Below are 21,390 nucleotides of genomic sequence, written 5' to 3'. Positions count from 1 at the left end.
AAATAGTCCCTTTGAGCTTCCACTGACAGTGGCGTAACAGACTTTGTTTTACCAGGAGTGACTCCTCCTGACCCCACTGACCACCAACCGGACCGGTTGGTGCGAAAAGAAACAACAGACAAACAAAGCAGGTTGGTCAGGCCTGTAACCATAAATACAGAGAATGTCAAACACAATGGAGGAAGGAGGACAGAGAAGAAAAGGAACAAGCAAATTACAAAACATGAAAGGATGCAACAAAATATGTGTAGCCATCATTAAAAATACTGTCTGTCCAGATTTTACACCTTGTTCTGATTCCTGGTACAAATTCTATGTTGCATGAATTTGTTTTAATTGTTACTACAAAATAAGATAGAAAATGCCATATTGGTGTCCACTAGGGGGCTCTCTTTAGGGTTAATGAGGCTCAACTGGTGGAGTTACTCAACTTTCGCATAGAAAGCCTGTGTTGACGCTTGTATTTTCTGCTCTTTATACAGAGTATGTTCTCAGTTCTAAATTGAGCTTATTAGCTGTTAGCATGCTGAAACTGAAACTTCTCTGCAAATTTTACTTATCACTACATCTTCTCATTAAATTTCGGTCCACTCAGCTGTAGCTGTCGCCTGCAGTTACATGAGACACTGGATATGCAGAGTAATAACCTAGCTAATAAAGACTGGGAAAAAAGAAGAATATTAATGCTGAAGGCAGACAATTCATGAAGAAGTGGCAGACTACATAAATTACTTCTTCCCCCTTGTGCATTTCCTACAAGATTATTTGTAATCATCATTGCCATTTTTGATCTACACACCCACAACAAAACTTAAGCTATGAAGCGTTAACAGAGGTTTTCTAAATGAAGCCTAGTACTATAAGTATTCTTTTAGTGAAGCTGTAAAGCTCACTTTCTTACAACAGAAAAACTGTGCGCATTTGCAATTCTTAAATCCTTACATGCAGCCAATTTTCATGTCAGAAGGCTGAATAGTGCATGTAAATAACACCATCAAAGGTCTTTTTCTTCATATTTATGAAATTTTCCATAAAACCACCGACTTATCATTTGAAAATATGATAGGATAAACCTAAAGTGTTCTCACATACTTAAAGATTAGTGTGTGAGAACACAATTGCATAAAGTACATGAGGCCTCATGTAGCTTGGCCCTTTATGTGATTGTCATTTACCAGTTTGCCCCTCTGTGAAATGAACTGTGGCTCCTCTGATTTAGCTCAAAGCACTTCTAAGGCTTCAAAGAACCACTAGCATGGATGTACGCTGGTCTTATACGCTTGTCTTGTCTTTGCGCCACTCATATGACCACAATGTTTCCTGTGCTGTCTTCTAATGTTGTTCATTGGCTATGGCTTGTTGTCTTCCCGCACTGCTGACCAAAAACTTTTTAATCATACATGCTATAACACCTCTTTAACACAGTTGCTATGAAACAGTTTTGACTGTGGCTGTTTTGTTTTTTTATTTTGAACTGCCTATGACTGAGTTAACATCATTTGTTAAGGACAGTGGGAAACTGCAGGGAATTTGCCAGGGATAGGCAAATCAATGAGATCAAAACACGGAGATAACAGAAGTTGTGACACCCACAGTCACACAAAACACACATACTACTAAGAGAGGAAGTAGTCAGTTGTAGACAGATGCTTATGTCACCGAAAGAACGGGAGTATACATCCCCCCCTCAGACATACATGCTCAATGCTCAGCCACACTCTTTGTCATTCACTATCAACACTCACTATCTCAGTGCCTTTCTCTCTGTGACAGAAACAGAAACTCGCACAGAGGCACTGAACAAACACTCTCCTTTATCCACCAGCCAGTCGCTGACCAGCTCTCTGCCTGGGAAAGTCTTCCTCAAGATGGTGAGTAAAACTTAAGAAACTTAAATAATTAATCATCACATTTTAAATGATTGAAATACTCTAAGTGGGCACTGTGGGTTTAACAGAAGGAACTTGCTCTTGAAACTGCAGAATGGTAGTTATGTGTGTTTTAGACGGCTCATCGTGACAGGATAGCATGAGCTTTTGTATCTTTTAGAAGTCAGCCATACTTGATTATTATTACAAACTGGTACATTTTAATTTGCTTGAGCGAGTTAATGTGTACACACTGACAAAAGCAGAGTTGTCATATTTGTATTCTGAGCGGTCAACATAAGCTTTCATTCATTTCAGGGATCGTTAAAGTTAAGTAAAGTAAAATGCTGAATTAAAACCACGTGTTTAAACTCATTAAATATAGTTTGATATTTATTTTTGTCCCAATTTTCATTTCATGTACTGTGTAAAAAATGAAAAGTTCAACCCCACAGTTGGGGTTGGTGGTTCTGGGTTTTGTGTCAGTTCGATTAAGCAAGGCACCTTTGCTCTGCACTTTTCATCACACTGTAAATAGAAATCGTGGTTCCTCTTCCTCTGTCGTTTCTCAGCTGGTCACTTTTCACAAGGCTTCTGTGAAAGAACAAACATTAAAAAAGAAAATGTGTTTGGAGTAACTGGTTTAGCATCCAAGACTCTGTGGTTATTATGTTATTTGTGCACTGATCCTGCTCCATAACAATGGATTATTTACATATAATTATTTTCATAACTATAATTACATTAAACAGCTATACATTAAATTTATGGTTCAAACCTTTGAACCATCTCAGACAAGTATATAGGTGCCACACAAACTATGGCAGCTTTGTGTTCCCGTTGAGCTGTAGTGCATTAAATGGCTATCCTATCAAGAGATGTTTCTGGTATGTGACAAAATTTGCAGGTCCTTTACAAAATTGCAACTGCAGTGCACCCGTATCTCGAGAAGAAGCAACTGCAATAATCCTGTACATAACATATTGGGCAATTTATAGCTTACCGCGGTTAAAAAACAGAAGTATTATGAGGGAACTTTCCTCTTTTTATTTCTACCGATTTAATATTCAACCGCATTTCAGGCTCAGTGTTAACATATTTAACGCTTGATGTTACTGGCACCACTGCAGTGAAGTTCCACCCACTGTCTCTCTCAGTTTACCGAGAGATTGGTTGTTAAAGAGCAAATGCTGACATTTCTCCCTTCAACACTGAAGCCATGTTGTTGACAGCGGATGTGCATTCATTGATGATAGTGAATGCACATTTCAGAATAAAATGTGTCCAAATAAAACACCATCCACTTCTCCACTGCTGATTCAGTTCTTTAGACAGTGTAGCTTTTAAAGACTCGAAATTCCCTACATGGTCTGGTCCATGGTCACTGGTGGTGACTAAAGTCATCATCTTAAAGACTGAGACTGGTACTTTTTGTCACTCCCTTTCTTTCCAGAGAGAGGGTCGCCAGAGTAGATAGATCCATGTACAGTACTGGGGCATTATGTCATCAGTAAAACATACTAGAAGTGTATTTCTCAGACGCTACAGTATGAGGTGTCTGGAAAGGCTGAAAGAAAAAGCTACTTCTCTCTAAAAAGAGCAGAGCCGCACAACTTAGGTTACAAAGTTGCGTCTGAAAAAAATCACAAGACTCCTGGAACAGTGCCTTTTGGACAGATGAGACCAAAGAGCAAATGTTTGGCAATAATAATACACTGTACCATGCTTGGGGAAACCTAAACAGCATGTTAATACAAGCGGCTCACACTAGCTTTCAAGCTTATTGATGGATGATGCTGATGATTTGGGTTTGTTTTGCAGCCACAGGACATGTGCACCTTGCAGTCACTGAGTCAACCATGAAGTCCTCTGTATACCAAAGTGTTGTAGAATTAAATGTGCAGTTTCAGCTAAATCCTGGTTGAAACTGCGTCACGAAACAGATCAATGATGCCAAGCACAGCAGTAAACCACATATAATGACTAAAATAGAAAAAGAAAAAAACACAAGGTACTGCAATGCTCTAGTCAGAGTCCAGACCTCAACCTCGCTGTGGTGGGACCTTAAGAGAGCTGTGCATCCAAAATCAATACAAATGCAAAAATGCCCACAAATTTCAATGAACAGAAGCAGTGTTTTAAAATTCCTCTATAACGTTGCAACGTAATACAGAAGAGAAGTAATACAAAAGAGAACTATTTTTAGTTATTGTTACTAAGGGTGTTTCTACAAGCTACTGAACCATGGGGTGATATTCCTTTTTCACAGGACTGTATGCTGATTATGAAACTCACTGAGCCATCATATGCAATATCACATTATTACAATGAGAAGTCAGTAAGAGAAATTAGCTTCCACTTCACTCTGTGTTTTTGTGTCTAAGTCTTAGCACATAAGTGCACATTAACACTGTGTGCCAGGTGTTTCTGTTTATAGCGGTGCGCATTTGCACTTTCCATTGCATTGTGTTCCCTTGCTTTTATTGCTCCATAAGAATAGCTGCAGCTGTGTGTCCTCATGCTCTTATCTCTACTTCCTGCTCAAGCCAGCTTCATTAGAATAGGTGTGGCTCCTAGTTGGTCACGAGCCCAATATATGACACTTTGTTAAACTGACGCTGGATGAAAGTGTGGTTAATAATGTACCTGTGGTTAGTGATGCAGCTTATTCCTGCCTCACACTTTTACATACTCACAGACCGACTGTTCCAGTTCACATATTTGAACTCCTCATTCATTCAAAGCCACTCTAAAAACACAGACCATCTAAATTATTTCCAGTGTAAACACCATTTTGCAGCTACCTTGAAACAGGTATATTACAAAGGTCCATGTAATAAATGCTTTTAAACTGGGGCCATTTGAAACTTGTGTTTATGACAGTGACAAACCAGGAAGTTGGTACAGAGTGTGGTTTGAGAGAAGGGTTTTTTTTTAGTTGGAAGTTTTTAGTTATTGTGTGTTTTTTAAAAGATGAAACCTGGAGTGAAGACAATAACTGGGCAGTAGTTGATGTTAAGACTTCCACATTATTGTGTGGGATTGTAAGACAAGTATATTAAACATCTGAAGAAAAGAAAAATCACTCAAGCCTTTGATTGATTATCTTTTCTTTTATTAATCTTAACCTATAGGATGCTTTTGTTGTACAGACATATGTCACATTTAAAAACACAGGTAGCACATTTACTCTGACATCATGTGAGAGTAGGGATAGCTCGCCAGTTTATCACAGGGCAACATAAGAGTGTACCTACAACAACTTTACAACCACCAGTTAGCCAAATATCCATGTCTTTAGACTGTGAAATGAAGCTAGAGCAAAGCCTACACAGGCACAGGCAGAACATGCACATACCAAGCCTGACCACAAGGGTCAAAACTCATACCAGTTTTTTCTGGTATGAGTCAACAATACTAACCACTGCACCACTGCACCATGCTGCCAAATGCAACACACTCAGAAACAAATGTGTTTTGAATGCTGGCAATTCTCAAGGTAAAATACTGTAAGACAGAAAATAGTCTCTTTTTTTCCAAATATTGCTTAAGAGTGCCAAACATAGAAAAATAATGTCATCTGCAGAGTTCCTGTATTACACAATCCTGTAAATGCTGAGAATACTTATAGTCAAGGAACATAAAATCCCTTATTTTCATGACAGAGGATATTTTGTTATAAACATTAAATCTTTAACAGAGTGACACTAACAAACAGGGTCCCTTTTGCAAATCCGTAGCTGCAATCAAGGTGCTGGCCTAACCACTACAACACTTTGAGATGTAGTGTCATTTGCACATGTTTGAACCACAAAGCCTGCGATTAACTTTCTGAGACAAAGCTCTGTGCATTAAGTTTCTATGTGTGCATAGAAAAAAATAGTGTGAGAGGGATCTTGGGTAAATTACTGGGGAGAAAAAAAGATTGTTTAATTGAGCAGTGAATGAGAAGCTGAAGAGAAAGCACAAATTCTACTGACTGGACAATGAAAGAAATGAGAGGAAATGAAACTTTCTGTTCCTATTTGAACTTTCATGGCCAGCTCAGTGTGAGCAACTCATTTTTTTAAATTCCCTTTTTGCTCTGTCTGGATTTTATGTTCTGCTGAAGCCATTTATGTTCTAGCAAGCACAATCTTATTTTCCTTTAGCTTAGATTCTTCTTTAAGTAAAAATCAGATTGATCCTTACTGTGGTGTTGGATTCTTATTAACTCACTTTCTGAACCCCTTATGTCTTTTTTTTCCCCTCAGGACAATAAGTCAGATGTAAAGGCCATCATGGCTCGCTTCCAAGCAGGTGGGGGAAGCACTGACGAGACTTCCTCTGCGCCCCCTGGACGTATCAAACAACCCTTGCACCCGACCCTCTCCTCTGGCCCACCTTTACAGAAGAAACCAGTCTTGGAAAGCCTCTCTGGCAGTGCAGTAAATACGCCTCCAAAACCAAGTTTCCTAAAAAACACAGTATCTACTAAAAGTGACACAGAGGTACAAGAGCCAAATAAAGCTAAAGCCTTGGCAAGCAGATTTGCCAACATCCAGGATGATAGCAACACAAACAGCAAACCCTTTACTGTTAATAAACAGCAGACACCCTTGAAATCACCCTTATCACAGGCTCCTGAAGTTAAAAGCCTGGCACAGAAGCCTCCATTCAACAAACCTCCTCTTACCTCCACCCTGTCTGAGTCCAAACCTGCCTTTCCTAAACCTTCACCAGCAATCAGCAACAAGCCCAGCTGGGTTAAAGACGAAAACAATGCAGCACCAAACAGCAGTCCTGCGCCACTTAAATTGCCTGGTGTGCAACAAAAACCGATTGGCGGCATTGTAAAATTACGGCAGCAAGCTGAGGAACAGGCAGGAGGGAACAAAGACAATGTGATCAAACCTTCATCGCTGGCCAACTCAAAGCCCACCTCAAACTTCAGGACTGCTCAGAATCTGTTCAACAAGGAGGAAAAGACTGAGCAGACAGAGAGTGGTGGGACCAGCAAACCTAGCCTTACAGCTACTAACTCAAGTTCTCCTCCAAAACCTCCAGCCAGTAAGAAGCCCAGTTTTAAGAAGCCAGTCAAGCCCTCTCCTCTGGCCAGCGGTGGTGTTAACGGAAATGATTCATCAGGCCCAAAGCGTAACCCTCTCCCCAACAGCTTGGCTCTGGGTCCTCCTCCTGCTAAACCTAACCGACCTCCAAAAGTCAACCTGGAGAATATTAAAAGAGGCCCAGAGGCCTCTGACGAGGGTAAGTTGGATTTGTCCGTGCAACTGCAAAGCCACACTATCATTTTGGTCAGTGGCATGCTGACTTTTTGCCATACATACAGCCAAGAGGCGTAACAGTTTGGTTGGATGCTAAATTGTCTGCTGACACTAGCAATCTTGGATAGTACACTCTGGATCTGTACACTGCACAGACGCATATACTTGAAAAGTAGTACTATGCAGGGATAACATAAAAATAAAATACTATAATTTCGCTCAACCAAAACTGTTGCACAGATAGGCTGTTAATATAATTAACCACAAATAACCACAAAGCTGAGAGATTTTGTACTAGTTATAAATATGCTCCAAAAGACCCCAATGACACAAAAGCTATAGATAAGTCCAGGTTAGTGACTTGAATTAGCAACACTGAGACCAAATAATGTATCAAGACCCACCTTTTAGTTGTGATATGTGGCCCAGCCCTGAGCTAAATGTCATGAGCCATGCTCGATATGGGTTATGGCAAGCATGTACATGATGTGACCCAAATGTTATAACACATCTGACATCTGGCCCATAATTGGTAGACCTGTGACTGAGATGTGGTGTTTGTACTCATCCTGAGTCAACTCCCAAAGAAAAGTAAAGAGATGGGCCACGTTTTAGCCAAACGGTCATTGCCTTTTGGATTGTGGCTTCATCTGGCTCAGGGTGTCAAAAGGAAGGAAGCCACGTAGAAGCCAAATATATATTTTGAGAAAACTTGGCCTGCTTCAATAGAGTGGTGGATCTGAACCAAGACCGTTTGTTGGCCTGTGTGTAAGGGTCTGATAAGGTTATAGAGGCAAGTTATAAACTAATGGAATTTATTGCAGGTCCAAATGACCAAAAGTCCTTTAATCTGACAGTGTAATCAAAAGAAGCACCACGAGCATGTAAAATGTTTGAGATGCTGTTTTTCACAAATATGAACACAAGTGTGCCTTGAAATTTTGGCTTGTTTAGGGTGTCGTGAGCATAAAATGACTGAATTACTGAGTTAGGCGGATAGCAGACAGGTTGCTGGCATCCACCTGTATAGCAAGCCACGATAAAGTTGTCACATTCACAAGATTTTTAGGAAACTTGACCTCTGACCCCTGACCTTGAGGCCGAGGTCACTGAGATTTAAACAACTCCTAATAGTTTTAATAGATACGATTGTATCAATTTGACACTCCTATGTTGCTTTGTTCTCGAGTTATCGCATTCAGAAACCTGCTGACAGCCTTCCATATTTGTAAAAGTTAAATGTAATCATCTACTGAATCATTCAATTCAGTTTCATTTATATGGTACCACTTAGGGTGGCTGTGGCTCAGCAGGTCAAGCAAGTTTTCTACTAAGTTGAAGGTCAGTGGTTTGATCCCTCCTCCAGTCTGTATGACACAGGATCTTAGGGCAAGATACTAAACCTAAATGAAAAGCAGTCTGGTGTTTTCTACACAAGTATGCAGTGGAGGCGTGCTTTCACAGTTTAACGTTGTCCCAGACATGTGTGATCACACTTTCATGAAGCTAAAGTTAACCCAGCACGTTAGGTACTTCCTTTATTCAGAATCAAAGGAGAGTTCAGAATTTTACTTTAAAAATATACATAGATGTAAATATATTTGTTGTTTATTTTAATTACCTGTTATCACCCATTACTGTAAGATGACAGTAGAAGTGTTGCAAGACTAGAATGTGTACTTTTCAATACAGAACAAGAAACCTTACTATTTGAAAGTAAATAAATACATAATAAAAAAAACATCTTTTATTTGATAGATGAACAGTTCTGTGTTTCTAGTTTAAAGAAATGCTGAATATCCAAAGAGTACATTAAGAAATACTAGAAAACAGCATTTAAACCCAAACTTGGGTCTTGGATGTTTTTTATTAATAAAAAATGGATAACCGCTGTGGTTGCTGACAAATCTTGATGAGATCATGTGGAAGTAATCTGTTCCCATGTATCTCTATCAAAAGAGAACTCTAAAAAAAATGCTTAACAAACTCACAAAATAGGCTTTTCAAAATGAAATGAAAATGAACATTTTATTGCTTTGCAGTATGGCCTAACGTACAAGAAAGTAGAAAATATGCTCTACATATGCGAGACAGGGAATTCAGCTTCAGGCAGTAAACCTCTGCCAGCCAGCAGGGATGCACATGTGCGCCCTCCCACCCAGTCAGAAATACTTCCGCTTTTTGTTTGATTTTAAATCCTTTGTTTTCAGTTTGGTCTCATGAGTGTTTGGTTCTCTAATCTCAATCTGTATACAACACATATGGCAAATTAAACACAGCAGAATTTGCAGGAAAACAAGCTCCAGCAACATTTTATGTAATGGACTCTCTATAGAAGCAGAGTCAGTCTCCCCACCCCTGTGAAAAGGGTTAAATGTGTAAGCGTTAATGTGGGGCACTCAAGAGCGTGCAGCTCTCGTGACTGTCTAAAGAAGGTGTTCCTCTTATTTTATTGGTTCAAGTGCATTTCCTCTATATCGCCCGCAATGCTACTTTGGACAGGATCTGTTAACGCATTTCTGAAGTGTGAAATAGAAGTTGCTTCACAAGTCAGTGTGGTTTCAGTGACGTGGGCAGTGTTTGGCCAGCAGTTATTAAGCATACTTTAGCTTATCAGACCTAAAAGAAATACACAAAGTCTGCTTGTGCATGAAATATTGCACTACATAAGTTACTCTGTGTATTTTCAGTGTGTTTACACAAATGCTGCAGTTCTTCCAAGCTTCACGTAAGAGACTAAAGTGACAAAACTACACTAGGTTCCTCTATTTGCAAGTTCCCTGTCCAGTTTCTCTTTTCTACCCCCACTTCACTCGCCACTCTGACAGCCGAGTTTGTTTCACCACATGGGGAAGTAAGTTCCAGCAAGCCAGCGAGCCTTTTTAAAGACAGGCTCTGTCTATAGCCACATACGTGAATATATTCCAGTCAGAGGTCGGCTGTCTTGGCTGAAATTCTGGGTCACTCGCTAGAGGCCAAGAGAGCAATGTTCTGATCACAGTTTTGCAGTTTTGTGAGATTCATCCCACCAAACCACATTACCTAGTGTCCACTAGTAATAACTCTGGATAATAACACTGTACTCTCACTTTCTTTCCTTTCTTTCTTATGGCTTTTGTTATCCTATATTGATCTTGAGTAAAGTTATAAAGATTTACATAATTCGCATCGCCTACATTACTGGAGTTTGTTTTTAGGTGCATCATTCAAATTTAGTGGCCAAAGAAACACATTTACCGATGTTATAGACACACAATCTTGAAGCACTTACTGTTGATTACTTCCTGGTTGTTGTGCATTACACATTATACACCTGAATACATTTCATGGCAAAAAAGACTCCATATTCGAAAAATTTTCAAAGACGTAGCTGTTTTCACTTTTACTTTCAGTACTCTCAAAACTTCGTGAGTCACATTTTAAAGTTCCTGGGACATTTTTTTTATGTGGACAGTGAGCGAAGATTGGTCATTGTTCTCGAAATCTTGTGACACAAGGGTTACTTAAGCAGGAAAAACACTCTAGGAGATTCAAATGCCTCGTTGCAGAAATATTTTATATATCATTCTTGATCATAAAGAGAGTCCTATTAACACATACCGTCAACAGTCTCTGAAGGTTATGTGCAGAGGACCATCTTTGCACCAGTTTCGATGTGTCTAGATGAGACTGATGTGACTCTTTGACATATATAATCATCACAGAAATTAGAGGTAGAAGTTTTTCACATTTAGATACATAGATACCCATCTATTTATGTACACGTCTTGTGTGGTGATCAGAGATGGTGTCAGACAGTGTTGGTGAAATTCATTTGCATTGGTCTAAAAAGTGCTAAATTTACACTGGAAGCAAGTAAAGTACAGCAAAACCACCTAAAGAGTAATCGGCTAACACAGCGTCAACACTGCATGTTTCTGCTGCAGGTCCCAGTTTTAAGAAACCCATCGCTGCGAGCAACCATGTGGCCCAGAATCAAGCCCCACCACCTGCACTGCCAAATCTGCCCCCACGACATCCTGGAGCCATGTGAGTGACACATTAAACACACTTTTTCATTTTCCTGTTTGAACAGAAACACGGTGATAAATGTTGGACATGCTGTGTATTTTCTGGATAATGCTACTCCAATTAATAACAGCTAAATCCTAACCTGCTGTTTAGGAACCAGCAAGAAGACACTTACGACGATGTCGATCACGTGACCAATTCTCCCCCGCCTCTACCACCATCTGCAGGTCCAGTAAAAGTCTCTAAGTCTCTAAAACTAGTGTTGCACAACTTTTTTTTAACATCACAGGAAAACAGAAGAAGATGAACTTTGTGCCATATTTGTGCTAGAAGACAGTGGTAATTTCTAAATAAGTAAAATGCATTTTATTGGCATTGAAAATGTGCGGAGTTGTATGAAAGGAAGAAAAGAATATTTGTAGAACTCAAAATGTTATGGCTTCAACTATTCCTAAGTATAAAGTATACTATTTTAAATGCTTCATTTTGGAGTAATCCCAAAATATTTTTTTTTAATCCAGTGGATTCTAGTGCAACGTCACCATCACTGTTTAGCTACCTTTACCTACATTAGTTAGCATACAGCTGTGTGAACCTCAGGCAGACAGCTGTAAAGGATAAGGATAAGATGCAGGGAGCAGAAGCAGTGAACATGAATACTTTAAATACCGTACAAAGCAACAGACCCGCAAGAGAGAAGTAAAGAAGAGAGTGCAGGCAGGGTGGAGCCGATGGAGACAAGTGATTTTTGACAGAAGGATAGCAGCAAGACGGAAAGAGAAAGTTTACAAGATGGTGAGGAAGATGCTAGGGATATGGTGAGATGGACCCAGATGATCTGCTGTGGCGAACCCTGAAGGCAGCAGCTGAAAGATGAAAAAGTTAGCATGAAGCTAAAAAGATTTAGTTTTCTAAATGTTATGTATTTTCATATCATACTTATAAAAAGACTAATGCTTAAAATGTTTTTGGCACAGTTGACAGTCAGCATTGAGCACGTTAAACTTCCCGATATGAACCTGAATTCAGATAGTGATATCTGCTTCAAAATGGTCTCATTGTAACGCTGCTTTATTGTTTCTCTTTTTGCAGCCCACCCAAGCCAGAGAGGAAAGGTGAGACATGCTGAATTACTTTCACTCATATAAATACAGATTGCTATGCAGGTGAAAGTGCAGAATAAACCACATCACCACCAGTGGTACCACAGAAGGAAACAGCAACAGAATAGTGACTAAATAACACGAGCCCTGGAAGTAATTATAAATGAACGTATGGGTAGAAAAAAATGACTTTTGACAGATTGTAGGTCTGCTTCAAAGAGGCTTTTGTAGTCCAAGCAGAACCTCTGGAGGTTAAATGTCTTTAACAAATTCAAATAATTAAGTTGAAAAGTTTATACTCTAAAATTGAATGTGTCTTAAATTGACTAAGGTTATAGCGTTATATATTTCTGTTGCTTTATGTACTCTCCTCCCAGGAGGAAATTAATAACGACGATGATGATGATGGAGAGATGTATGAAGATCTTGATGAACGATGGTGAGAGATTGTCACACCTCCATTGGCTTATCCCACACCTCACTCGTGATGTCTAGGTTTTAAAGTGTGAAAGAATAACTGGTCTTTTTATTCACAATGTTTGAGGACTGCGCATGAAATAAGTCTGCTTAGACCCAAAGTTCAAAATGTCTGCGGTAAACATTCAGCTGTGTCCACGTCACGCCTTATTAACACTACCATCTAGTGGTTGTTTTGCATCACTATGAGATGTTGTTGCTTTTCGGTCTGTGGCACTTTAACCGATTAAAACAACGGAGCAGACAAACTTAGAGTAAATTAAATCTCCTTTCTAACCTCACTTTTTAAGGGACATCAAAATAGTCTTGGAATATTTTGGGTAATGATAAAAGCTCTTGTTTTCATAGAACCTAAGAATATCTTACATAAACATAAATTATATACATTTATAAACCAGGTTTATTTGGACTAAATTGGTACAATCCATCCCTGTTACTCCCAGTGAGAATCTGAGCATCTTCAGCATTGATGTATGGCTCATTAAACTATACATCGCTACCATCTTGTAATCTCTTCCCTTCAAGGCTTCCTGCTAGCTTTCTGTCACAAACTCCACCCAGTCTGAAAGCTCTTCTTCACCTTTCTTACCCAATAAAACTGAATCTTAAACCTATTTATCCATCCATCTATCAAAACTTTTGTTTTTAAATGCTTTGTACTTTTGGTGTTAAAGGGAAGCAGCGGAACAAAAGCAAGAGAAGAAGAAAGAGAAAGAGGACAAAGAGGAGAAAAAACGTCAGGAGGCTGAGAAAAAGGAGCAGAAGGAACGCGAGAAGAAGGAACAAGAGGCCCGGAAAAGATTCAAAGTGAGTGAACGTCTCAGGTAGAATCAATAAGACTGTCACACCTCAGTCATCAAAACCAAGTTATTTGTCATGTGCACAATTCAATTCATGTGCATGTGTGGTTGTGTGTTAGTTGGTTGGTCCCCTGGAGGTCCTTCAGAAAGGAAAGGCATCCACAGATTGTCGAAGCAGCAAGACTGACCTTGGTCTGAAGCAGGGAGACCCCGTGGACATCATTCGAGTCCAGGGAAACCCCGAGGGTAAATGGTTGGGAAGAGCACAGGATGGATCCAGTAGGTTCACAATCTACCCTTCAATTTTCTCACTTTCTCGTCACCTTCCACTCTAACTCTTTGCTGACAGGATAAATTGTCACTTGTATCAGCAAATACAGGATCAGCTATCTCTCTATGCACCATCTATGGTCTTTTTTTCCATTTTTAGTCAATATTTTAGCCTCAAAGCTGACTGTAGGAGCAACACTAACATCTCGTCAATGCTTCATTTTGCTCTCGCAGTTGGCTACGTGAAGACGACTTCAGTAGAAATTGACTTTAACTCCTTGAAGAATCAAGGAGCCTCACTTCAGCAGGCTTACGACCCCGAGGTCTACGATGACATCGATGTAGTTGATAACAGGTACGGGATTGTAACTGTAAATGATGAGTCCTTAATGTGGAGCCAACACTCCTTCACAGACACAGACATAGATAATACATTTGAAAATGCTAGTCAGTTAGGGTTATGAAACGCTAATGGAAACTCCAGTGTTACTGTCTTGCTGTTACCCCATGAAGCACTTCTCCAATTTACTGTGAAAAAACAAAGTTAGCCAAGTTGGCCTGCTTCTCATTTAATATCTCTCTTTTTTTTTTCTCCACAGCACTAAAAAAGGACCAGGAGGTACATTTTACAATACTGTCTTTCATTTTATTATTATATATTATTATATTAATAATATTGTTGCTCACTCTGTAATGAAATCTTGCTGATTACATCTCTTATGCCTTGTAGTTGTCCTACCACCTCTACCAGGAGGAGAAGAAGGAGAAATATATGATGATGTTGTCGATCCAAACTTAGAAGTCAGGTGAGAACTGGTTTTGTTATTTAAAAAAACGGGTAAATGCAAACGTAAAGACACTCTGGAAAGATTTAGAAAACATGACAGAAGAGCAGATCATTACATCCTTGGTTGGCTTTCCAGTCCCTTCGATCCCAGGTCTTCTTTGAAGCCCCGCAGCTTCCTGCGGATGTTTGACCGAAACAGACGCCCTGCCAGCTCTAAAGTGTAAAATACACTCAGTAGTAAGACTGACCACAGATCTACTGTCCACTGTTGTTAATCCTTAATCTTTCAGCCGTCACTCCTCTTTTATTGGTGACGGCGCATTTCAGTTTTGATTTCTCCCGACATCGGCATCAGAAAAAACACTTCACCTCCTCTGTCTGAATAACACTGAAACGTCCTAATTTGCAGTTTAACTTCCGCAGTCTGAGAAGCTGGAGTCTAACGGTCACGTTTACATGTTTGTGTCTGATCACTGACTACCTGTGATTTTACTAATCTTTGGGAGTAATTTGCATGTGCGCGACTGCTGTACAACTCAATCAGAAAAATCAATGTATTAACAGCTAACACTGTCAAAAGCATGTTTTAACCAGAGTTGAATATGATTGTTAATCAGGGCTGCTTTAAGTCACATTAACATACTTTTAATTGATGATACTGTAGCAGTATAAAGGATATAATATTATCTTTTCCTCTGTTGTCCCAGAGTTCCTCCACCCAGCCAGTTTACAGCTGATGGGAATTCAGGTATAACTCATTCAATACTACCACTTTACTGTCCATTTCAAAATAAGACATCTTGGCACGGTTTCTCTAACATAAAAAGACATTAATGCACACATAAGTTTTTCTGGTACAGGTTGGTTTGTCTTTTAGGACCCAAAGGCTTATTGAGGCTAATCGGATCTAAGATCTTTATATTGATACTATTGTGTCGTTGCCATTTCTGTCCCACTTTCTTGACTTTAACTTGTAGTTTAATTCACTGTAACACTATAGTGATGGTCTGTGAGTTATATTTGTTATATTTACTCTTTTGTAACATTTATTATAATGTCTACGGTGTTCCTTTAAGAAAGGTTTGCAAACTAAAGCTTCATTCAGGCTTAGTGAAAACTATCCAATCTAATACTCACCGACCATTTCCTTGTGTTAACACAGATAAGCCGGGTCAAGCAATTGATGAGGAAATATATGATGACGTCGACTCTCAAAATGCACCTATCCCACCTCCCATCAGCAGGTAGATCAGCCTCACAACAAAAGACTGTATTTAAGATGAACTCCAACCTGTTTAGATCCATGAACTGAAATGTCTTAATACAGCTGTCATTTCTTTCCAATTTCTGTTTGTTTTTCCATCAAGTATTCCACCTGGGAAAATCAAAAGCAAAGTTGAAGAAATGGACCCTAAGAAGCAGAAAAAGTTTGAGAAGGAGGAGAAGGAATTCAGGAAGAAGTTTAAGGTTTGTCACTCTAACATGTTTCAACCACACTTACAATATCTTTTATCTTATTTCGCATGTTCATATATATATATATATATATATATATATATATATAAAAAATCTGTTTCAGTATGAAGGAGAAATACAGGTGCTGTACCAGGTGAATGTCATCCACAATCTTACGAATAAAAAATGGAGTGGCAAAGAGCTGCCAGTAAAAGCAGGAGAGGCCCTTGATGTGATTGCTAAAGCTGTGGATAACAAACTGATCTGTCGAAATGAAGACGGCAAGTGTGAGTATCTATTTACTCAATTATATTGATTAATTGGTAGATCCATTTACCCAATCAACAAATCCTAGCACTATTTACCGCTAAACCCTTAAAATGTGCATTTTACAGTTGGTTATGTATCGACCAGCCACATTGCTATGGAGTAAGTACTACAGACATTCACACATTTATGCTAAGCTAGAAACTAAACAACATACTGACAGTACTGATGTTTTTGTTTTTGTTTACAGCGATGGAGATATCTATGATGATATTGGAGACGGTACGTTCTGAATACATAGCTGTGCAGCTGAACTTTTAGGAGTATAACTGCTGACAGAGCAGTCTTTAAAAAGTGGATTTTATTTTAACCCTCCCACAAACCTCAGTACATTGAGGTTTGCAGGTATGGCTCTTTATGCACAGCTCTCTTGAGGTCCCACCACAGACTCTATCTGGTTGAGTTCTGGACTTTGACAGTGGTATTGCAACACCTTGATTCTTTTCTTTTTCAGCCATTCTGTTGTAGATTTGCTGCTGTACTTGAGATCATTATCTTGTTCCATGACCAAATTTCAGCCTAGCTTTAGCTGTCAGATACACACCCTCATATTTAACTCCACAATACTTTGGGAGTTCATGGTTGACTCAACGACTGCACAGAGCCCAGGTCCTCTGACTGCAAAACAAGTGCAGTACTATTAATGGTTGGTTAAGACTGTGTATTTCCTCCTCTTTTACAAAAGTGGGAAGGACCTGAGCAGCAGGCACATGACTCAAAACACAGAGAAAAAGAAATTCATTCAACTTATCAATTGTAAACTATGTAAACAAAATCCATTTGTCATTATGTCGAATACTTTGCGGTGTCAGTGTATTAAAACAAAATAACCAAAACAGCTAAACCAAACAAAGTAAATGTGAAACCAGTAGAAGAGTGTGAAACCAAAAAAGCTGTACTTCTGATTTGTGTGTTAAGTGTGGGTTAATATAAAAAAAAATATTTTATTTGTCTGGCTGTTGATACGACCCTCACAGGAAATACTTTTTAACTATTGTTTTGCTTTCATTTCAGAGTGCATCTACGACAACGATTAAGGAATATCCTGCACCAGCTTTTTTGTTTTATATTGCTTATTTGCATGTTTTGTTATTTATTATGTTTACTGTTGCTATACACTGGGAGTTGGTATAAAATGGCCATTTGGTGTCAATCTATTTTTTTTTATATCATCGAAATTAGACAGAAAAAAAATGTGTGGTTGGTGGCTCCAACTGCTGGAGCCAGGCTAGCCACATACAATCTCATACTTTAACCCCCACCCCCCAAAAAGCTCTAAATCAAACTATGTGTCAAATATTTGTTCAAACAACAGTATTTTAATATATTTCTCTGTCTGTTTTCTTCATTTCTTCCTTGTTTGGGCTTTAATTTATAAATTTGCTTCAAAGATTTTGCAAAAATTTAAGAATATTTGCAGTATACAGCTAATAAAAAGATTGTACTTTTTTTTGTCATTTCAGCGGATGATGTACTGTTTGTATATTCCTTTCTATAAGGCCAATTCAAACATTTTTCTTTGTCTAACTAAAGATTTAGACAAATGTAATTTTGTGCCAAAGTACTTTTGATGCACTGTATATAAAGTTAAGAAGAACTTCCTGTATATATTTTTTTTGATTTATTTGGATTTTTTTCTCAACACATTATATTTTGTCCTGTTGCTGCAATAAGACAATACCTGAGAAAGATAATAAAGACCCCAAATTAATATGCACTGCATCTTTCGATATGTACCTCTGAACTTAAATAATAATGTAAGTTTGGCTGGTTAATGGATGGTGGTGATTCAACAAAGGATTGTTTATTTATTTGTTTTTTAGGAGAAGGGGATTCGTAGCCTCTAGTGGCAGCTATCAGAAACTACAACAATTTCAAACTTCAATGAGACACAGAAATCACAAAAACAAATAAAAACTCGGCAGTACTGACACATGACTACGTACATAACACCTAAACCACGTGTTTCAATTGAAACACTTACGAATGAAACACTAAATTGTGAACAGTTTAAGTGCTTTCATTGTAAAGCTCTTTAAAAACTTGTTCCTAAACAAAGATGTTTTTATCATCAGAAATGTTAGTTTTATTCACGTATAATGCACTTTTGTTTATCAGATGCTCTGGATTTTCCTGTTATTTCTGACTATCAGGTCTCCATTCTGAGCCAAGCTGACTGCTGAATAGCTGTTCATATGCTGAAAAAAAGCACATTAATCTGACATATTTCTGTCCATGTCTGGATATATTGGTATATTGTTATGGTATGTTCTATATGGTATATGGTATATTCTAAGATTCATAAATACTGACTTTTACAAATATTGCCCAAAACAAAAATAAAATGAAAATTTAAATAAAGTAAATCCTAACTAAATAAAAACGTGCAAACTAAATGAAACTAAACAGAATTGAAATAAACACTAAAACGGACCAAATCAGTATCTCTTACACATTTTTGGAAACGTCCTCTGAAACTACATTATGCAATTTCTAAGATTTATCAAATAAACACTGCCTCATTAATAAAAGCTTAGATATAAATGGAAGAAAAACTCGAATTAAACCGTGTTGTCTAACGAAATATTGTTTGCAACAGATATTCAACAAATAATTATTTTTTTCTAACTTGTTAAAGCACTCTACCTTGTCCAAGTTGGCACGATATTGTAGCTTTATATCTGTTGTGTTAGCCCACTGTTTGCATTGACGTATGATGATGATGATGACGATTATTATTATTATTATTATTATTATTATTATTATTATTATTATTATTATTATTATTATTATTATTATTATTATTTCATGTTCCGCTAAAAGTCCAATTTTGCACTGCTTGACTTCGTCGTTCAAGGAAAAAAAACTATTTCCGCTTCGACCGGAAGTCACATCCTAGCTTCAACATGGTTCCCCCCGTTGCAGTGTCGCCGCTCATCAAGGTAAAACATTAATTTTGTAGCTTGTATAGCTTTTATTACTGTAAATGTAAATGGACAAATATGTCTAAGCCACAGTCTGTCCCTAATACACGCAGACTCGCGTTAATGGAAGTTGTTGTATTAGCATCTTAGCTAGTGTTTGCTAGCAGTGACATTGAGAGGTGAATGCTTCCTCGCAAACAGTTGCTTTCTGCGGCATCTACACATCTGACAGAGGCAGGTATTATGACTAGTAATACTCATGCCATATTGTTAGGCTGAGTAATAGTTAATAGTGTTGTGGTTGTTGTTCACTACGTATGCTGAAAGGTCAGAGAAAAACTGGACTTCGTCCCTTGTCACGGCTCATTTCGCGCACTTCGTGTAGGTTTTTGTACGGTATCGTGACCACACACGATGTTTTTAAATATGAAATTACAGAATTAAGCATAAAATGGTAGTTATATATTAGCGATTGACAGTAACGACAGAACAGGCTGTGGAAATTAAGTTCATCTTGTTCATATCATATGATGAACAAGATAACCGTGCGTGAGCTGCGACATATGAATCACGCACGGTTAGCTGGTTATTCACATATGTTTCGCTTGATAACATGTTTGTTAACACAATTTTTTTTTCCATTTCAGACGGCCAGATGGTCTGCCCTGCTACTCGGCGTGATCTACGGCAAACAGCGATTTGGTAAGTCCATGTGTGCGCATGCGTTAACTGGTTTGCGTCAGTGCGTAAAAGGAAAAACTTGGAACAAAAAGTCAGGAATGTACATTGTTTGTGACTGATGCAAGGGTTTTATTTAATTTTTTACTGTACCACATATCACAGCATTTATACCCTAAACAGGAGATGCACCAATTGCAGTTTTCGTGGTTGATTCTGATTTCTAGGATCTTCTCTTACTGAAACAACTGATTAGGTGTTGCTCAAAAGCAAGTGCAACAGATTTGTTTTTCTCTGTTTCCCTCTTCATAGCTGCTTTGAGCTCCTTTGCTAACACCGAGACTTCATGCTTGTAGTTTAGCCACTTTGCTTTTGTTAGCTAAAATTTCCAGGGTCTTTTAAAAGACATACATTTTCTTTAAAGTAAAGTTTTCATAGAAAGCTTTCTTTTTATTCTAAGATAATTTTATCTGCTTTAGTCATTTAACTCTTTATCTTTTGAAAGTCATAAAGCTTCAGGACGTTGCCACCTTAATTCTTGAATTACTAAAATTATATTAAGAATGAAGCATGTAAGAAGGCACAGACTAGTATGACAGAAGAAAAAACGGTTGCGAAAACTACTTAAGAGATGTCTGATCTCCAGGAGTTGCTTATTAATAAATTTATGTCACAGAGGAAGGGATATGTGCTTGCAAGGATTATTTGTACTTTAGGGCACCCTTAATTTCCATGAAGATGTCTTTAGCACATGGGGAGGGGGAACTATAGGATGGACTTATGAAATCACAAAAGTCTTAGAAAATGAGGACTATCTATGCTCAGATACACTTGTGTAATGTGTCTTAAGAATACCACTGTGATTTCTAAGAATGCTTAGTGATGGGCTCTGTAATTTTTGTTAAGATTACCTGAAGCCCATTGCTGAGGAGGAGAGGAGGGTTGAGGAAGCGGAGAAGAAGGCCAGAGAGGAGCAGGAACGCATCTACAAACAACTCTCTGAAGGTAACGCAAATCACACACGGCCTTTGTTTGTCTGTCACATAAAATTAGGTTTGTTTGTTTTAATGCCAACATATTCATGTTTCCTCATTCTTTTTCTGTCTCTGCAGCAAATTCTGACACCATCCTCAAATGAACCATTTCCTGACTTATGTTGCTGAACAATAAATATTTCTAATGTAATCAATAAAGTGTCCTTTACTTTTTTTCTTTTTCTTTTTTTTAAATTTGCCTCGTATTAGTCGTCACTTCTTATTCTGAACTAAGCCTTTTGAACCTTCTAGTTGCGTTTGACAAACACACATGCACATTTCGTGACTCGAGCTAGTCTGTGTTTGTGTGTACACCTGTCCTTCAGTGGGAATTGAGTCTGGAGGAGGAGCATGGTTGTAATCCTGGCCTAGTTTAGCAGCAATCCTAGGAT

General features: G+C 38.3%; 1 protein-coding gene and 1 long non-coding RNA gene across 3 annotated transcripts; both read left to right on the top strand.

Annotated features, from left to right (window-relative positions):
* Positions 1 to 1,646: 1,646 nt before the first annotated feature.
* Positions 1,647 to 18,063, top strand: fyb1b (FYN binding protein 1 b). 2 transcript variants are annotated; one of them, XM_087844464.1, is made up of 19 exons: positions 1,647 to 1,871; positions 6,122 to 7,115; positions 11,059 to 11,161; positions 11,297 to 11,370; positions 12,236 to 12,258; positions 12,624 to 12,685; positions 13,398 to 13,530; positions 13,643 to 13,802; positions 14,028 to 14,148; positions 14,393 to 14,412; positions 14,524 to 14,599; positions 14,717 to 14,800; positions 15,288 to 15,328; positions 15,743 to 15,824; positions 15,948 to 16,047; positions 16,160 to 16,322; positions 16,431 to 16,464; positions 16,553 to 16,584; positions 17,377 to 18,063. In XM_087844464.1, exons 1-19 carry the CDS (start codon positions 1,647 to 1,649, stop codon positions 17,397 to 17,399), a joined length of 2,550 nt encoding a protein of 849 aa, XP_087700590.1. In that variant the 3' UTR covers positions 17,400 to 18,063. The 2 variants fall into 2 exon arrangements, with proteins under 2 accessions (XP_087700590.1, XP_087700591.1); XM_087844465.1 differs by lacking the exon at positions 14,717 to 14,800 and having other exon boundaries at positions 1,683 to 1,871.
* Positions 18,064 to 19,230: 1,167 nt separating this feature from the next.
* Positions 19,231 to 21,157, top strand: LOC102786550 (uncharacterized). Its single transcript, XR_436825.2, has 4 exons — positions 19,231 to 19,304; positions 19,934 to 19,988; positions 20,871 to 20,969; positions 21,077 to 21,157. It is a non-coding gene; the product is annotated as an uncharacterized LOC102786550 (long non-coding RNA).
* The last annotated feature ends 233 nt before the right edge of the window (positions 21,158 to 21,390 follow it).

This window comes from Neolamprologus brichardi, chromosome 7 (genome assembly GCF_056152115.1).
Source record: "Neolamprologus brichardi isolate AB-2024 chromosome 7, ASM5615211v1, whole genome shotgun sequence".
Classification (NCBI taxonomy): domain Eukaryota; kingdom Metazoa; phylum Chordata; class Actinopteri; order Cichliformes; family Cichlidae; genus Neolamprologus; species Neolamprologus brichardi.
The sequence above is the reverse complement of the archived record's forward strand: the minus strand, read 5'-3'. Positions and strand labels throughout refer to the sequence as shown.

Bases quoted from the DNA above. Each gene is read 5' to 3' on its own strand.
- fyb1b (XM_087844464.1), top strand. From the start codon at position 1,647: ATGCTTATGTCACCGAAAGAACGGGAGTATACATCCCCCCCTCAGACA. The intron at 7,116-11,058 runs GTAAGTTGGATT...TTTCTGCTGCAG, and splicing joins CCCAGAGGCCTCTGACGAGG to GTCCCAGTTTTAAGAAACCC. The intron at 12,259-12,623 runs GTGAGACATGCT...CTCTCCTCCCAG, and splicing joins ACCCAAGCCAGAGAGGAAAG to GAGGAAATTAATAACGACGA.